Below are 17,500 nucleotides of genomic sequence, written 5' to 3'. Positions count from 1 at the left end.
AGCAACAATCCGGCGGTTTAAGCGCCGGGCATTTTTGCTCGCTACCTGGCTTAAGCGCCGAGCATTTTTTAGGCTTAAGCGCGGCCGCCCCGGCTGACGTGGTAGCGGACTTTGCGCGTGCAGCCTGATGTTCAGTCCCCATATATGGCTCAACCGCGGGCGGGGTGCGGCCGCCCCGGCTGACGTGGTAGCGGACTTTGCGCGTGCAGCCATATATGGCTCAACCGCGGGCGGGGTGCGGCCGCCCCGGCTGACGTGGTAGCGGACTTTGCGTAATGTTGCCCGTTGTTTCACAGCAAACGGGCGCCGCGAATTTCGTGCTTTCTTTCCAGTTTGGACATTTGTCTTCGTGTACGGGTGCTGCGTTTGAGGAGCTTTATAGAGCGTCTCAAGAAAAACAATTTGTTTGGAGCTTCACGTGTAAGAGGAGTGTCTCCCTAGTACGTGCCGGTTTTCCTTTTTTTTTTTTCCTCCCGATAACAGTACTCATGTGCCACTTGTGTCACCATGACATGATTTTTTTTGGGGGGGGGGTTCTCCCTTGATCCTCAAGCGAGTTTCACACATCACGCAGACGTCCGCATCTATCCAGTAATGATGCCATTTACAAAAATCTTAAACAACCGAGGCCCGCACCTGCTCAATCAACGCCAACTCAATTTAAGGAAGCTGATCGAAACCATCCAGTTTGGGAAAAGCTAATTTATGCAGTAGCATTCTTTTTATTATTATTGTGAGAGACGTGAAATACACACCACGAAATGAACGTCCGCTTGTTACCCTTTTGTTACTGCGGTGCGAAATCATCGCGCGTAATACCGATTCAATTTTGTCTTGTTTGGTGGTCTGTCAGCACTTTGTGTTCTTCAAGAAAATCAGCTACAGGCTTTTAAATTATGTGCGCGAAACTTTTCTCCATCTGCCACCCGGAACATATTTAAAGAAGAGAGAAAGCAGCCGGGGCCTTGAGATTTCGAAAATGCCGCGCTCTGAAATTTTCACATCAGCCATTGGGAAGATAATTATTATCCGTCACAAACAAAAAAAAAAAAAACAGCTTTGAAATGAGCATTGATAGTGGCCACGTTTTTTCGGGGCATGTCTTGATGAAATAATTGCAGTTCAGTTCGTTGGTTCAATTGCATTTGTTGGCTCCTTGCAGCATGTCTAGATTTCATCTTTTTCAGTATTCCTAGTGTTCTCATTGTAGTATGAATAACCTGCAGATTTTTCGTTGTTGTTGTTATGCGTTATACAATGCTGAGCGATGTTTTTCCTTTCCTTGAAGCTAGCCATAGAAGTATAAAACTTTCTATAAACTCATTACAATAAGAATCCAGCATACGGTTCATCATCGGCTCGATAAACGTTCGGGAAGTGGCGACTTTTAATGCCGTGATCATGAAGCTTAACAGCAGAGCGTGTTCATCAGATATGCCAGGGGTGACGTAACGCAAGGCGTGAATCGAATCTAAGATTGAAATGGCGTTCTGAATTCTTTTGGTTCCAGATAGAACAAACAAAAATATATAAAAAAAGCATGTCATTGATTGTCATTCAAACCTCAAGAGCGCGTGGAGAAAGTGTTCCGGTTTACATTCGGCAAATCGAAATGAACGGCTAAAATTAACCTATCGTCTGGTTTCATGCGGGAGATCACGTGCGCACGCAAATTTCTTCGTACGGGAATTTTATGAAGTGAAGGCGGCTACAGATCATTTCCTTTGTCTAGTTCATGTTCGTAGGCGCAAATTGCAAACGTAATACTTGGAGGAACGTTTCCACTAATCTACAGGGGCTCTCTCATTTCTCCGATTGCTCGCAAACACATTGCATTGCTAGTCGTGACGTTTCACAGTGACGTTTCACCATGCCCGTCGAAGTTGATTACCAGTACCGCGCCAGCGTCGACCGGCCGGCGAAGCGACGAACTCAGCAGCGCATGCGCGAGGCCCTACAACACCCCAACCGAGCTACCCTGCTTATCGGAGAGAGCGAGTGCGCGTGAACGCGGGCTCGTCTGACGATCTGGATTAAAGAAAAAAAAAAAAGTGTGTCCGAGATATTGACAAAGACAAGTGGTCGCTGTCGCTCTGAGTCTTAGCGCGTTATAGAAAACGTGGGATGGCGGTGCTTCCTCGAGGGTCTAAAAGTACAATCTTCGAACTAGCGCTCCCGGCGGAACGTGGAGCTAGCATCCTTCTTCTTGGAACGGTTTGCAATGGACTGCTTGAATGTGCCGACCACGCGTCACGGGTCGCGTATAGAGCCAACGTTTGGCAAGAACGCGTCTAGCACAACCGATCGCGGTTGCGATAACCCATCGTTGGTAGCGAAAAAAAGAAAGAAAGAAAAAAAAAACACCTACCCGCAGCTTGTTAGCAGTAACCGTAAATGTGGTTCTAAATATAGGTTCGCTGGTCACTGAAACTTTCTCATAACGCACACCACTGTAGTCCAAAAAGAACAAAGCACGCACAATGGATATGATACAGCCGTCACCGCATGATTTCGCGTTTTCCTTATTGCATTACTTTCGTGGGCATGCGCGCTAGGGCCACGCAGGCCAGGAGGCAAGGGGAAAAATAAATAAGAAATGATACGCGATCCTCAGCATTGACTTGGCTGATGTGGCACTCGCATTTATGTTCTTTACCTTAGGCGAGCGCAACGCGCCAACTGAACTCCAATTTCCCATAACGGAAATTCGTATTTGGCCATTTGGTTGTATTTTTGGCTGATGTTCGCGTTTTTCGCCCGAGCATGCGCTTCACTGCGCCGCTCGTTGCCCCTTCAATGCGGCTTCACTGCCCTGCAGGCGTGTTCTGCGTCAAGCCGAACCACCAGGCAAAAAGCCTGGGCGCCGCCATCTTGTTGAGAGCGGCGCCGGGGACACAATCGCGCCTAGCTCATTGAGTTTTCCCCCAAAACTGAACGAAATAGCCTTATTTAAATGAGAAAGATGCCGCGAGTGCCGCAACGAAGGACCTTAAGGATTACCGAAGGGTAACTGAGGGCGACGCGACGAGCTTTGGAAAGAAGAATGATGGGTGTAGCGCTACGGGGGATAAGAATAGAGCAGATTCGGGGGGTGAGCGAACAAACGCGAGCTAATGACACCTTAGTTTAAACCAAGAAAAAGAAATGGGCGTGCGCAGGGCATGCAATGTGGGGGGAAGATCATCAATTAAGGGTTACCGACTGAATTCCAAGAGAAGGGAAGCGTAGCACGGGGTGGCGGAAATTTAGGAGGGCAGATTAGATTAGGAAGGGCGCAGGCACTAGACGGCGACCGTGACCGGGCTTACACGTGACCGGGGTGCTTGGAGAATAATGGGAGAGGTCTTTGCCCTGCAGTGGTCGTAGCCAGCAGGATGATGATGACGAAAAGGTAGCAACAGGTATTCATAACATACAGGTTGGAAAGCTGAGGCACCTCTGAACCCTTGAATATATTTCGCCACACTTGGCCATACGACAAGTTTGTTTTCGAGGCGCTCGGTCCCACTGCAGCGAAAATGTTGCCGGAAATCGGGCACTCCATTTTTGTTTCATAGGGAACCTTTCTTCCACTAGGGCAGCGGATTTTCGCAGGGCGAGCTTGCTGTCGTTTACGGATCAAAGCGATAGTGAACTCCAAAATGCAGTGTTGGCTTTGAGTGGGACTTACATTGATTGCAAAACCCACGGCTAATCACCCTTCCCCCCCCCCCCCCCCCCCCAAGTGGCTCATTACAGCAGACAATCGTTCAGAAACACCGGCATCGTTGCGTATAGTATGGGAATGGTGCGTGTCACGTGAGTGCTCGCTTCGAGCTTGTGTTCTTCATTTTGATTGAATGAAGTCTCACCTAAGTGAGCGGGGGCCGATCCCGGAGGTAGTGCAATACCGGGCCGACCTGCGGCGGAGGTGAAGCAGGCTTCAAGCACTCCGCCAACTTCCAAAAATAGGTTTAATATCGTGGGTCCATATAGAACCCGTATCAGATATTAAGCTGATAAGAACAGAGTTTTTATTCATGCTAGTTACAGAACATCAAAAAATACAAGTTACAGAACCAAGGAGAAAACGAATAAAAGGTGTATAATCTAAAAACGCAAACAAATGGCTAAAAAAACTAGTTAGTGGTGTTAGTAATAAAAGACTAAAACTGTAGAGGTGTAAAACAGTGCAAAAAATGGCGCTTCTCTAAAAACATAAGATCATTAAGAGGTGCCGACATGGGCTCTAAAAATCTTTGTAGAGGCGCTTATTGTGTCACTGATGCACAGGCGTTTAAGTGTCCGTAGGTATGACCTACTGCACAGCCTGCGCATCACCCGGTCGTTCCCCACATCCCAGCTGCCAAGGCAGCCGACGACCACCGCGTCCACCGTCACACGCTGGAACCGCCGGAGGAGATGACGCTGTACAGGGGCGTACTTCTCCTCCTTAGCCTTCCGGGCGTCCTGGAACGCCTGCAGCCTGTTCTCGAAAGGGCAGCAGACGTCCAGGATGAGTGCCTCCTCTCCACGGGCCAGTACCAGGTCGGGCTTGAGTGATGTGTTGCCTACGACCTGGTTCTCCGCAATGACTGTAAACCGACCCAAAGCAGCCTTTTTTATTCTGGCGACGATGGTGTTATGGCGCTCCGTCATGGCCCGGCTCTGCCGCATGCAATGGCAAAGTACATGCGGCAGTGTCTCCTCCCCATACCCGCAGCGTCTGCATCTTTTGTCCGCCGCGGGTGCCCAGAGTCTTGTGGCGTTGAGGGGGAGGAGATTTAGTCGGGCTCGATGAATGAAGCGCCAGTCGATGAAATGGGTGTAGCGGCCGGACCTCATGAAGTGTGAGTTTGCCGGGTCGGCCGCCACACACACCATCGCCTTGCCTTGGTTCGGTTTGTCTTGCAGAGATTGGTCCCTTTCGGTGGAGAGGAGCGCCCGGATGGTCTTGATCAGCTTGTGGCGGTTCCTCGCTGACACAGAGGCCTCCCCGCAGTTGATGCGGGCTCCATGCTCCAACAGCTCCCAGGCGACGGAGAGGCGACGGGAGGCTTTGCGGGCCTCCGTCCACACAGACTGGACCTGTGTGGACGTTTGCCGAAAGTCGCCCTCCGTCTCGCCTGAGAGGTAGGCCTCCATGTCCTCGGTGTTCGCGGGTCGTCTCAGCCGCCTTGACACTACGCCCTCGAGCTCTCCTGCTGCACGCTCCCGGACCTCCACGTCGGTCGACGTCAGTAGCTTGAAGGCTCCATCCACCCGACAGATGTCGCTGAGCTCCGCCGCAAGTGGGATCCCTGCACTGCCAGCCTGTGAGCTCCCGTACAAGTATTCATTGGAAGCTCTGGCTGGCACGTACAGGGTCTTCTTGATGAGCGGGCGGAGCTCTTCGTCCAGGCGTTGCCACTCTCCCTTGCTGGCAAGGCCCACCCGCATGGCAAAGTTGAGGGCTGGATACAAAAATGTTTTGATAGCATCCAGCCTCTGCCATGGGGCGAGCATAGAGGAGAGCAGCTTTCTGCCCAGGTGGATGGCCTCGTCGACCGTCGTCTCGTCCGGTAGCACCCTGAACCCCACTGGACGGCCCAGGAACTTGTGCCCCTGGAAGTCGCCAAGCGCCGGAATCGGGTCGCCACCCACGGTGAAAGAGGTGGGCCGTGTACCCACGGGGTGGCGACCAGACAGGTGTAGAGACCGGCACTTGGCGGCGTTGAGTCGCAGCCCGAGCCGGGCCGACAGGGCTGTTACACGGTCCAAGCGGCTCTGCAGGGTGGCGGGATCCGCGGCCAGCAGCGTCAGATCATCGGCGTAGGCAAGGATGTTGTGCTGCCTATCGCCTCCCTGTACTGCACGGATGACCGGGTCCACCACCAGGTTGAAAAGCAGGCCGCTCAGAGGACAGCCCTGTCTCAGCCCAGCTCCGATGGTGATTGGCTCCGTAATGCCAGCTGCTGCCACGACGCAGGTGGTGTTGGCGCGGTAGAGGTCTTCAACGATGGTAGCAAAGGCCTCCCCCGCGCCGGCGCCGCGGACAGCGTCGACGAGGGCCTGATGGGCGACCGAGCCAAAAGCGTTGGCAAAATCGAGGAACCCCACGCACAGCTCCCCACCTCCTGTCCTAGCATCATCCAGGCGTCCCTGCAGCACGAAGTTGTGTTCAAACACCCCATCGTGCGGCAGGAAGCCCTTCTGACACCTGGACAGTACCGCATGGTCGCCCAACCACCTCTGCAGCCGGGTGGTGAGACACCCGGCATACAGTTTGGCGATCGTGCGACCAAGGGCAATGGGTCGCCAGTTTGTGGGGTCCTCGCGGTCGCCCTTCTTGTATATCAGGATAGTCCTCGTCGACTTCCAGCTCAGGGGCGTGCGGCGGTATTGGAGGCATACGTTGTATACCGCCGCCAGGAACCTGCCCTCAGGGTCCACCTGCCTCCAGTGGTGGTACGTGAGGCGGTCCTCCCCTGGAGCTGTACTCTCGCATTTACGGAGCTTGGCTGCGACTTCTTCCGGTGTAAAGGGGCACAAGTCCAGTTCTTCGGTGGCTGGAAGCCTTGACCTCAGGATGCTGGTATCCACGGGTGTTGGTGACCAGAGGTTCGAGTAGTGGTCCTGCAGTGCGTGGGGGTCGATCGGACAGAGCTGGGACGGGCCTTCAGTGATTAGCCGCACTGCCCGGCGCCGGTTCCTTCTGTAGAGAGTTTGTATCTGCTGGGGGTTGTCGGGGTTCACCTCGCGCCTCCGTGATTGGCGCGAGTCCCCGACTGGCAGCCGCAGGTGTTTGGTTGCGGCTGCAATGGCACGGTCAAGGATGTTTTCGAACCGTGCCCACTCCCCAGCAGACTCAGGCAACCGGCTCAATGCCCGCAGCTCTGCCGTTTCGTCCGCTAAGGTCCACGCACTGCCCTCTGGCCGTGTGGTACCAGCATGTTCGTCCTGGGTCCCGAAGTCCTGGTTGCTTCCGTCATGGTCCTGCACCTCTGCCCTGCCCGGGGAGAGCTCCTGCATGGCCGCCGGCTCGTGAGCCTCGGAGACTGGTGCTCCCGGGCTGCCTCGGTTGGACGGCAGCGATGGTGTTGGAGAAGGGGAGGCCGAGGCCGCGGTCCGCCCTGACTGGTTTGGCGTCCGCGGAGAAGGTGCCTCGGCCATCTCGCCATCGCTGCTGTGTCCGGGTGTTCCCCGAGGTGCCACGGGAGACGGCTCCTGGTCGGCGGCCTGCCCGGTCGCCACTGCTGGTGTTCCAGGAGGGTCCTCAGCGGGACCCTCGGTGCTGTCCTGCTCTGCTGCGGTGGTGCTGTCGCTGTCCTGCTCCGACGCACCAGTGGCAGCACCCGCGGCGAGATCACGCCTGGCCGCCAGTGCCGCCTCCCTCCTGTGCCACTGCTCGTGGTTGCCCAAGCCCCTCCTTGTGGGGAAGGACATTGGGCAACTGCCACACTGGTGTGGCAGGGCAGCAGGGGGGGCGGCAGTCAAGTTGGCTGCAGCCAGGCAGGCGTGAGAGGCTGGTCGAAGCCCCAGTGTCTCGCCGCAGATGGTGCACACGTTGATGGTGCGCCGGATCCTGGTGCCGTGTTCGAGTTCCAGGTGCCGCTGGAGGGACTGCCGCCGCGCTGTCCATTTGGCCGCGGCATAGGCAGCTCGGCAGCCCTCTTCGCAGCACCGGACCGTTTGGGGCACGGGAAAGAACACCGTGAGGGTGCCATCCTCACGGGCCGGCTGGCGTTCCTGCCTAGGGGTGATGGGGTCGCCATCGTCTTCACTGGTGTCATGGGCCGTGCGGCCGTGGCCCCCAGAGTCCATTGTATGGTCTTACCTTCCGGACCCGGCGGCTCTCCTTAAAGGAGGCCAGGTCCGGAGGCTAGGGGGCCACCAGGGGTGGCAGCTAGTGGGCCGGGCCCATGACAGACGATGGCGAAGGCAGGGGCCAGCCGGTTGTGCCCCAGCACAGCACCAGTCGGGACGGCAGGACCAGCGGGCACCCCGCAGGCAGGCAGCACCAAGCAGTGGTCAGGCCGAGCGGGGCAGGAGTCTCCGGGGGGCGGCAGGCAGCGCCAGGCAGCGGCAGGACCAGGAAGCGGGCCGGTGTGGGTCGTCCAGGGGCCACCAGGTAGCAGCACGCGGGCTGTCCTGGAGGCAGTGCAGCAGGGAGCCGAGGGCCTGGAAAGATAGGGCTGGGATAGGGGAAAGACCTTGCTATGACCGGAGCAGGTAACCGGGCGCCTCTACAAAGATGAGTGTGTCAAAGGCCGGGCAAGCCAGCTGCAGTGACTACACTTTGATCTTAGCCAAAAGGCCGAGAAGCGATGTCTTTCACTTCACTCCATTGTACCACTGCCTTGTGGGTGCCCTGGCGACATTGGTAACCTCAGCAACAGCGTGGGCAATCTTATAAAACCCAGCCCGTCTAGAGACTCTATGCTCTCTATCTCGCGAATCAACTCGCGACGCCTCAGTCTTTCACTGTTAACGAAACGCCGTCGCGTAGAAACGAGACCCGAGCGCAAGCTTGTTCGCAAGGCAAAACCAACGAAGGCAACCTCGTAGAAAACGGAACAGGCGAGCGGAAAACACGCGCAAGGGGAATGCTTACTTCCGTCTGAATGCGACCGCTCAAGGCGGCTTTCTTTGAGGCCTTCGTTTCAAGCCCGTGCGCAAGTGTAATACACTACGCGCATTTCCCTCATTTCCTTTTATTTACCGCAAGGCCCACTGAAAGTTTTCATACGGCACAGGCCGGGACGGATTGCAACGTGTCGATTCGACCGCTAGAATTAGGTAGCGCGCCTCATGTACGAATGAAAGAGAATGAAAAAAAAAAAATAAATAAATATAGAAAAGGCTGCGCACTCCTTCCAACCGGAAACATAGAGGGCAGGAAGATCGCCATGTGGAGCACAGGTGTTGTTAAAAAAGAAAGAAAGAAAGAAAGAAATAGCGCTACCCCATCATCTTTACCGTGTGCGTGTATACACACACACGCACACATATGCACGCGCACGCACGCGCGCGCGCGCACGCACACACACACACACACACACACACACATACGCACACATGCTAGCATAGCTTAAGCACAGCTGGAAAGCTCAGCCTTGCGCAAGAAAAAAGGACCACGCCCTTTCGCAAGCCCCTTTGAAACTTTTAAATGAGAAACATGTGTACAGCGAGGTCGTTCGAAACTGGCGCGAAAACGCATCCGCGCCATCTGTGTGCGGAACTAGGAAAACCTACGGCCTTCGCCATACAGAAAGAAAGGTAGATGGCGCGAGCTAACGCTCCGTTGCATACTAAGAACGAGAGCTAGTGAATAATGGCAGAAACGTCTTGGGAAGAGAGAAAAAAACAACAACAACAAAAAAAAAGAAAGACACGCAAGTTGTTGGCTCGCGCAAGCATTCTATTTTACAGCGAGTAAAGAGCATAGCAACTTCTCACAAGAGCAGCAAGAAAGACAAGAAGAACGTGAGAGAGGGGGAGAAACAGGCGCGTTTCTTTGGAATGCAGAGCATGCTGCACACACTATGAAGTGCCAAAGAGACGGGGAAAGCAGATGGCGCGATTGTGTATGTCCTCAAAGCTTGAAAACAATTTCTAAACTACAAGGTGTGCCGAAGTCCGCCTACTCTCATCAGGTTGCTCCCGCCTCCAATTGCATTTAAATTAAAATTACAGTCGCCTCAGAGGCAGAGAGAGAGAGAGAGAGAGAGAAAATGTGTACACTTGCTTCGCGCAGCTGCACCCGTTCAAATTTTACAGCAACAAGAGCACTCCCGCAGGCACAAAGTCCGCTGCCGCGTCCGCCGGGGCGGAATGCACTCGCTTCCGTAAATTGTCGTGCGGCAGACTGCTGCATCGTAGCACACCTGAAACCGCGCAGACGTCAGCGATCGCCGCGAGATCGCTGCGAGCGCTAAAGTCCGAAACCACGTCCGCCGGGGCGGCGGGAGCTCGATACCCCTTCACGAAACTTCTGCGTGTACACCGCCGCACGGCCACGGCGGAGTCGCTGGCATCCTGCGCGCAGTTGCATTGCGTCGCGCCGGGAATCGTTGAAGCCCCACGCAGACGTCGGCGTCGGCCCCGACCTGGCTGCGAGCGCTCGAAGAGACCAAGTCCGAAGCCACGTGAGCCGGGGCGGTGTGAGCGCGACTAAGTCCGAGACGACGTCAGCCGGGGCGGCGTGAGCGAGACCAAGTCCGAGACTACGTCAGCCGGGGCGGCGTGAGCGAGACCAAGTCCGAGACTACGTCAGCCGGGGCGTCGACTAAGTCCGAGACGACGTCAGCCGGGGCGTCGAGCACGCCGCGGTCGCTTTTCCCACTCTTACTCGAAAAATGGCGAAGGGGCCGCGCTAGCGTGCCTTGAATCGGTGAGCGGCGGTACCGCGGCGATCGCGAGAGCTCAAATCGGCCGTGCCAAGGCCAAATATTGGCGCTCGGCTCGGCGCAGTACGCCGCCTTGTCGCACGAGTACGGCCCCGTGGAGGTCTGGTCACTTATCGCTGCTCTTATAAGGGGCCGTACCGCCCTGGCCGACGTTGTACCGTAGTGCCGTTTTCGGCTTGCGCGTGTTCGTGGTGGTGTCCGCGCACCGCTCCGCACTCGAGAATCGTGCCCACGACGACGCGAGCGCTCGGAAGAGACGCAAGTCCGAAACCACGTGAGCCGGGGCGGTGTGAGCGCGACTAAGTCCGAGACGACGTCAGCCGGGGCGGCGTGAGCGAGACTAAGTCCGAGACTACGTCAGCCGGGGCGTCGACCAAGTCCGAGACGACGTCAGCCGGGGCGTCGAGCACGCCGCGCGCGCTTTTCCCACTCTTACTCGAAAAATGGCGAAGGGGCCGCGCTAGCGTGCCTTGAATCGGTGAGCGGCGGTACCGCGGCGATCGCGAGAGCTCAAATCGGCCGTGCCAAAGCCAAATATTGGCGCTCGGCTCGGCGCAGTACGCCGCCTTGTCGCACGAGTACGGCCCCGTGGAGGTCTGGTCACTTATCGCTGCTCTTATAAGGGGCCGTACCGCCCTGGCCGACGTTGTACCGTAGTGCCGTTTTCGGCTTGCGCGTGTTCGTGGTGGTGTCCGCGCACCGCTCCGCACTCGAGAATCGTGCCCACGACGACGCGAGCGCTCGGAAGAGACGAAAGTCCGAAACCACGTGAGCCGGGGCGGTGTGAGCGCGACTAAGTCCGAGACGACGTCAGCCGGGGCGGCGTGAGCGAGACTAAGTCCGAGACTACGTCAGCCGGGGCGTCGACCAAGTCCGAGACGACGTCAGCCGGGGCGTCGAGCACGCCGCGCGCGCTTTTCCCACTCTTACTCGAAAAATGGCGAAGGGGCCGCGCTAGCGTGCCTTGAATCGGTGAGCGGCGGTACCGCGGCGATCGCGAGAGCTCAAATCGGCCGTGCCAAAGCCAAATATTGGCGCTCGGCTCGGCGCAGTACGCCGCCTTGTCGCACGAGTACGGCCCCGTGGAGGTCTGGTCACTTATCGCTGCTCTTATAAGGGGCCGTACCGCCCTGGCCGACGTTGTACCGTAGTGCCGTTTTCGGCTTGCGCGTGTTCGTGGTGGTGTCCGCGCACCGCTCCGCACTCGAGAATCGTGCCCACGACGACGCGAGCGCTCGGAAGAGACGAAAGTCCGAAACCACGTGAGCCGGGGCGGTGTGAGCGCGACTAAGTCCGAGACGACGTCAGCCGGGGCGGCGTGAGCGAGACTAAGTCCGAGACTACGTCAGCCGGGGCGACGAGCACGCCGCGCGCGCTTTTCGCACTCTTACTCGAAAAATGGCGAAGGGGCCGCGCTAGCGTGCCTTGAATCGGTGAGCGGCGGTACCGCGGCGATCGCGAGAGCTCAAATCGGCCGTGCCAAGGCCAAATATTGGCGCTCGGCTCGGCGCAGTACGCCGCCTTGTCGCACGAGTACGGCCCCGTGGAGATCTGGTCACTTATCGCTGCTCATATAAGGGGGCCGTACCGCCCTGGCCGACGTTGTACCGTAGTGCCATTTTCGGCTTGCGCGTGTTCGTGGTGGTGTCCGCGCACCGCTCCGCACTCGAGAATCGTGCCCACGACGACGCGAGCGCTCGGAAGAGACGGAAGTCCGAAACCACGTGAGCCGGGGCGGTGTGAGCGCGACTAAGTCCGAGACGACGTCAGCCGGGGCGGCGTGAGCGAGACTAAGTCCGAGACTACGTCAGCCGGGGCGACGAGCACGCCGCGCGCGCTTTTCGCACTCTTACTCGAAAAATGGCGAAGGGGCCGCGCTAGCGTGCCTTGAATCGGTGAGCGGCGGTACCGCGGCGATCGCGAGAGCTCAAATCGGCCGTGCCAAGGCCAAATATTGGCGCTCGGCTCGGCGCAGTACGCCGCCTTGTCGCACGAGTACGGCCCCGTGGAGATCTGGTCACTTATCGCTGCTCATATAAGGGGGCCGTACCGCCCTGGCCGACGTTGTACCGTAGTGCCGTTTTCGGCTTGCGCGTGTTCGTGGTGGTGTCCGCGCACCGCTCCGCACTCGAGAATCGTGCCCACGACGACGCGAGCGCTCGGAAGAGACAGAAGTCCGAAACCACCTGAGCCGGGCCGCGGCGGGAGCTCGACGCCCGTCACGCAACTTTGGCGTACAAGCCACCGCACGGCCGCGACTGAGTCGTCGCCACCGTCCGGCTGGCTGCACTATAGCACGCCGGGAACCGGGAAAGAACCGCGCAGAGGTCGTCGTTTTGCCGCGGCGTTGGCGCGAGCGCGCGAAGAGACAAAGTCCGAAACGGCGTCAGCCGGGGTGTCGAGCACGCCGCCCGCGCCGGTCGCACTCGTGCTCGGAAACGGCGAAAGGGCCGCGCTAGCGTGCGGCCCCGTAGGGGCACAGAAAGGCGATTGTTCTGGAAACCGCGCTGTCCATAGGCGAGAGATTGCCGTTCGCGCATTCGGTCGACGCGCTGCGCTTTCACGACTTCGGCATTGCGCTGCCGACGTAAGCTTTCCATCTCGCTCGCGGCGCTGCGAGGCGGCACGATTTTCGCCAAACGCTCGTCGAAAGTGGCACGAGTACGGCCCCATGGAGATTTGGGAACTTATCGCTGCTATTATATGGGGGTCCCAGAGAGCAGTCGCCCCCAAAAGCGACCTGGGTGTTTGATATGCGGCGGGCTTCGTGCCCGTCAAGCGTGTCCCCGGTATCGCTCCCGTGGATCCCACAGCTGACGTCTGCAGCCTCATCCGCTTGATGCGTTAGGGGCTGGTTGTCGGACGACGCTTTCTCCACGATATCGAGTTGTGTTCCGCATCGTCCTCGGACGAGTCAAATGCGAAAGCGCCGAAGGCGCGGGCGTGACCCGTCGCCTGGCGGCTTTGCCGTCTCGGCTACGTTGCAAGTGTCGGTCGGTCCACCTGTGCTGCGGGCTCAAGAGAAACCGCAAGCCGTGATCGAGTCGACACAACCAGTCTATCGAGAATGTTGCGTGCTTCTTGCCGCGTGGCGATACCCGGCCCTTCGGGGAGGGCGCCGTAGCGAGCTCGAACGCCGTCGTCTCGGACTGTGCAAAGTGCTACTCTTTGCAAGAACGAAGCGTGCTGGGGCGCCTGAAGGTGGCCTCGGCATCGCAAAAACGGCGTCCGGCCTGCTTGACAGGCGGGACGCGCAGTTGAACGATTACCTGGTTGATCCTGCCAGTAATCATATGCTTGTCTCAAAGATTAAGCCATGCATGTCTAAGTACATGCCGAAATAAGGCGAAACCGCGAATGGCTCATTAAATCAGTTATGGTTCCTTAGATCGTTTCTTCCTACTTGGATAACTGTGGCAATTCTAGAGCTAATACATGCAGTGAGCCTGAAGCCCTTTGGGCGACGGGTGCTTTTATTAGACCAAGATCGATCGGGTTTCGGCCCGTATTGTGTGGTGACTCTGGATAACTTTGTGCTGATCGCATGGCCACGAGCCGGCGACGTTTCTTTCAAGTGTCTGCCTTATCAACTTTCGATGGTAGGTTACTTGCTTACCATGGTTGTTACGGGTAACGGAGAATCAGGGTTCGATTCCGGAGAGGGAGCCTGAGAAACGGCTACCACATCCAAGGAAGGCAGCAGGCGCGCAAATTACCCACTCCCGGCACGGGGAGGTAGTGACGAAAAATAACAATACGGGACTCTTTTGAGGCCCCGTAATTGAAATGAGTACACTCTAAATCCTTTAACGAGGATCAATTGGAGGGCAAGTCTGGTGCCAGCAGCCGCGGTAATTCCAGCTCCAATAGCGTATACTAAAGCTGCTGCGGTTAAAAAGCTCGTAGTTGGATCTCAGTTCCAGACGAGTAGTGCATCTACCCGATGCGACGGCTCGGACTGAACATCATGCCGGTCCTTTCTTGGTGCACTTCATTGTGTGCCTCGAGAAGGCCGGTGCTTTTACTTTGAAAAAATTAGAGTGCTCAACGCAGGCGAGTCGCCTGAATAAACTTGCATGGAATAATAGAACAAGACCTCGTTTCTGTTCTGTTGGTTTTTGGAATACGAGGTAATGATTAAGAGGGACAGACGGGGGCATTCGTATTGCGGCGCTAGAGGTGAAATTCTTGGACCGTCGCAAGACGAACTACTGCGAAAGCATTTGCCAAGAATGTTTTCTTTGATCAAGAACGAAAGTCAGAGGTTCGAAGGCGATCAGATACCGCCCTAGTTCTGACCATAAACGATGCCAACCAGCGATCCGCCTGAGTTACTCAAATGACTCGGCGGGCAGCTTCCGGGAAACCAAAGTGTTTGGGTTCCGGGGGAAGTATGGTTGCAAAGCTGAAACTTAAAGGAATTGACGGAAGGGCACCACCAGGAGTGGAGCCTGCGGCTTAATTTGACTCAACACGGGAAAACTTACCCGGCCCGGACACTGGGAGGATTGACAGATTGAGAGCTCTTTCTTGATTCGGTGGATGGTGGTGCATGGCCGTTCTTAGTTGGTGGAGCGATTTGTCTGGTTAATTCCGATAACGAACGAGATAACGAACGAGACTCTAGCCTATTAAATAGGTGCGGGGTTCCCAGCACCTTACAACCTTCTTAGAGGGACAAGCGGCTCCTAGCCGCACGAAACAGAGCAATAACAGGTCTGTGATGCCCTTAGATGTCCGGGGCCGCACGCGCGCTACACTGAAGGAAGCAGCGTGTCTTTATCCCTGTCTGAAAAGACTGGGTAACCCGTGGAACTTCTTTCGTGATTGGGATAGGGGCTTGCAATTGTTCCCCTTGAACGAGGAATTCCCAGTAAGCGCGAGTCATAAGCTCGCGTTGATTACGTCCCTGCCCTTTGTACACACCGCCCGTCGCTACTACCGATTGAATGATTTAGTGAGGTCTTCGGACCGATGTCCGGCGCGGCCTTTCGGTTGCGCCGGTCTGTTGGAAAGATGACCAAACTTGATCATTTAGAGGAAGTAAAAGTCGTAACAAGGTTTCCGTAGGTGAACCTGCGGAAGGATCATTACCGGATTGTTCGAGGGTGACGAGCGCCATTGTTTCTACCCCGTGTGGGTGAAGCAGCTCGCTGCGCCCGACGCTTTCCGCCGCTGGCCCCGCTTGGACGCGGGGACGGCTATACCCGAACATGCCGGGGATTGCCCGAATTTCGAAGGGCGCCCCGTGCCAAATTTGTTGCGCCCAGTGGACGCCGGCTGCAACCTTGGACGGTTGGCTTGGCCGCGCCCGCGGGTAGAAACGGCGTAACGCACACTGTTGGGTGGGCTTTCTGAAGTCCGCCTCGGCACTCTTGCGCGGAATGGGAGTAAGACGACCCGACCTGCTGCTCTTGCCCAGTACGAGGGGAACGGCGAAGCGTGCGGTCGGTCAAGGAACTGACGGTCGAGAGCTAATGCCGCTGCCGCTTAGTACACACGGAACCGTGGTGCGAGCGCTCTCCCGTCCTCCGCGGCAAACGCTGCCGAGTCTGAAAAGGCTGGCGGCTGCCGGTCGCTTCCTGCGGCGAGTGTGGAGTAACGACCCGACTTTGTTGCTGCCCAAGTACTAAAGGAACGGTGCGGCGCTCGGTCGGTCATGGAACCGGCGGTATTGAGGGTGCGGCTGCCAAGTACGGAAGGAACCGTGGCCTAAAGCACTCTCCCGTCCTCCGCGGCAAATTCCACCGCGCCCGAAAGGGCCGGAGGCTGCCGGTCGGCTCCCGCTCGTGACGCGCGAGGTGTCGAGTTCGCGGTTCAATGCGACGACGTCTGCAGGCTATTTGCCCGCCGCCGAGGGAAAGGCGGCGTTGCTGCGAAGTACCGAAGGAAACGCGGCTTTGCTACGTCGGAAGCGTTCTGCGGTTTGCGGACTTGTGCGCTTTGGGAAGGCGCCGCACGTCGAAAGAGGAAGTACGGACAGACGAGGGACTGTAATCCCGTATTCGAACGCACTTGCGGCCAGGCCCTTGCTGGCTTCGTCTTCCGCCTCAAGTAGACTTGTTGTGGCTCCGGCGCAGAGAGCCGTCCCTGGCACTGGCCGAGTGGCTTTGGAGAGCTGCGCGAGTACGCGCGCGCCAAGCTCTTGTCTTTCGTCTCGAGTAGGCTGTTGGATCAGCAGCGGTCATGCGGAAACGCGTGACCGCCGAACGAAAGAGCGAAACAGGAGTAGCGCACGCCGAAAGGCGCTCTTCGAAACCACACACAGGGAGACGCCACGTGCCTGAAACACTGGTTGTACTGTACTGAATTGAACAAACTATTTTTCACGACTCTAAGCGGTGGATCACTCGGTTCTCGGGTCGATGAAGAACGCAGCCAGCTGCGAGACTTGGTGTGAATTGCAGGACACACTGAGCACTGATTCTTTGAACGCACATTGCGGCCTTGGGTCTTCCCTTGGCTTCGTCTGTCTGAGGGTCGGATCACATATCAAGAGAGCCTTCGGCGCACAGGGAACGTGCGTCCGTCGACTCGTTTTGACCGCGTCGGCATCATGGACAGTACGTTGAGCGCTGAAGCCACGCGCCAGCAACCTCACGAGAAGGAGACGGTGGCGAGCCGTCGTGCCAAATCTTCGAAGAGACGGAAACGAGGCATTACTACTGCAGCGTGACGAGTGCGCGCCTCTGGCAAGACCGCCGCAGGATGGAGTCGGATACCTGCAGGGAAAGAGCGGTCCAAGCTCGAGGCGCGAACGTCTGTTGCCTTGTAGCGCGCACCTTTGCGAGAGAGTCGGAAGCGATCGCAATTTGCGTTGTTTGCCTTCGGAGTACGTCGAGCTCCAGAGCTGGTCGCTCGCTCACGTCACCGCAGCTGTGTGGGCGCCCTTCCGGGCTTCGTCGCACGAATGGGAATCGGCAGATTCGTGCGAGGAGCGGGGAGGAGAAGGGTGGCCCCCGAAAGCGGTTCGACGCGAGAGCGCCGTCTGCGAGCGAGAAGAGCACGGCACGGCGGAGAATTGCCGCGAGACGGAAAATGTCTCCCTCGAGAGCGTTGGCCGAGCTGAAGCGTTCCGTCGTAGTCCGCCGTCGGTCCAAGTGCTTCGCAGTCTCTGTCCCCTTAAGACTGGG

At 57.2% G+C, this 17,500-nt stretch overlaps 2 protein-coding genes and 3 non-coding genes across 5 annotated transcripts; 2 read left to right on the top strand and 3 right to left on the bottom strand.

Annotated features, from left to right (window-relative positions):
* Nucleotides 1–3,856: 3,856 nt before the first annotated feature.
* LOC139053186 (U2 spliceosomal RNA) lies at nucleotides 3,857–4,045 on the bottom strand. The gene has a single exon (XR_011510283.1). It is a non-coding gene; the product is annotated as a U2 spliceosomal RNA (small nuclear RNA).
* LOC139053120 (uncharacterized protein T26G10.4-like) lies at nucleotides 3,997–6,009 on the bottom strand. Its single transcript, XM_070530280.1, has one exon. It carries the CDS (start codon nucleotides 5,482–5,484, stop codon nucleotides 4,207–4,209), a length of 1,278 nt encoding a protein of 425 aa, XP_070386381.1. The 5' UTR covers nucleotides 5,485–6,009; the 3' UTR covers nucleotides 3,997–4,206.
* On the bottom strand, nucleotides 5,727–7,782 carry LOC139053121 (uncharacterized). Its single transcript, XM_070530281.1, has 2 exons — nucleotides 5,813–7,782; nucleotides 5,727–5,745 (listed from the first exon to the last, which is right to left on the bottom strand). Exons 1-2 carry the CDS (start codon nucleotides 7,780–7,782, stop codon nucleotides 5,727–5,729), a joined length of 1,989 nt encoding a protein of 662 aa, XP_070386382.1.
* A 5,851-nt stretch (nucleotides 7,783–13,633) lies between these two features.
* On the top strand, nucleotides 13,634–15,460 carry LOC139053130 (small subunit ribosomal RNA). Its single transcript, XR_011510233.1, has one exon. It is a non-coding gene; the product is annotated as a small subunit ribosomal RNA (ribosomal RNA).
* Nucleotides 15,461–16,697: 1,237 nt separating this feature from the next.
* Nucleotides 16,698–16,850, top strand: LOC139053155 (5.8S ribosomal RNA). Its single transcript, XR_011510252.1, has one exon. It is a non-coding gene; the product is annotated as a 5.8S ribosomal RNA (ribosomal RNA).
* The last annotated feature ends 650 nt before the right edge of the window (nucleotides 16,851–17,500 follow it).

The sequence above is a fragment of the Dermacentor albipictus genome, unplaced genomic scaffold (assembly GCF_038994185.2).
Source record: "Dermacentor albipictus isolate Rhodes 1998 colony unplaced genomic scaffold, USDA_Dalb.pri_finalv2 scaffold_75, whole genome shotgun sequence".
Lineage (NCBI taxonomy): Eukaryota > Metazoa > Arthropoda > Arachnida > Ixodida > Ixodidae > Dermacentor > Dermacentor albipictus.
Note: the sequence above shows the minus strand (reverse complement) of the source record. Positions and strands in the feature narration are given on the sequence as shown.

Coding starts and splice junctions, on each gene's coding strand:
- LOC139053120 (XM_070530280.1), bottom strand. CDS start 5,484: ATGCTCGCCCCATGGCAGAGGCTGGATGCTATCAAAACATTTTTGTAT.
- LOC139053121 (XM_070530281.1), bottom strand. CDS start 7,782: ATGGACTCTGGGGGCCACGGCCGCACGGCCCATGACACCAGTGAAGAC.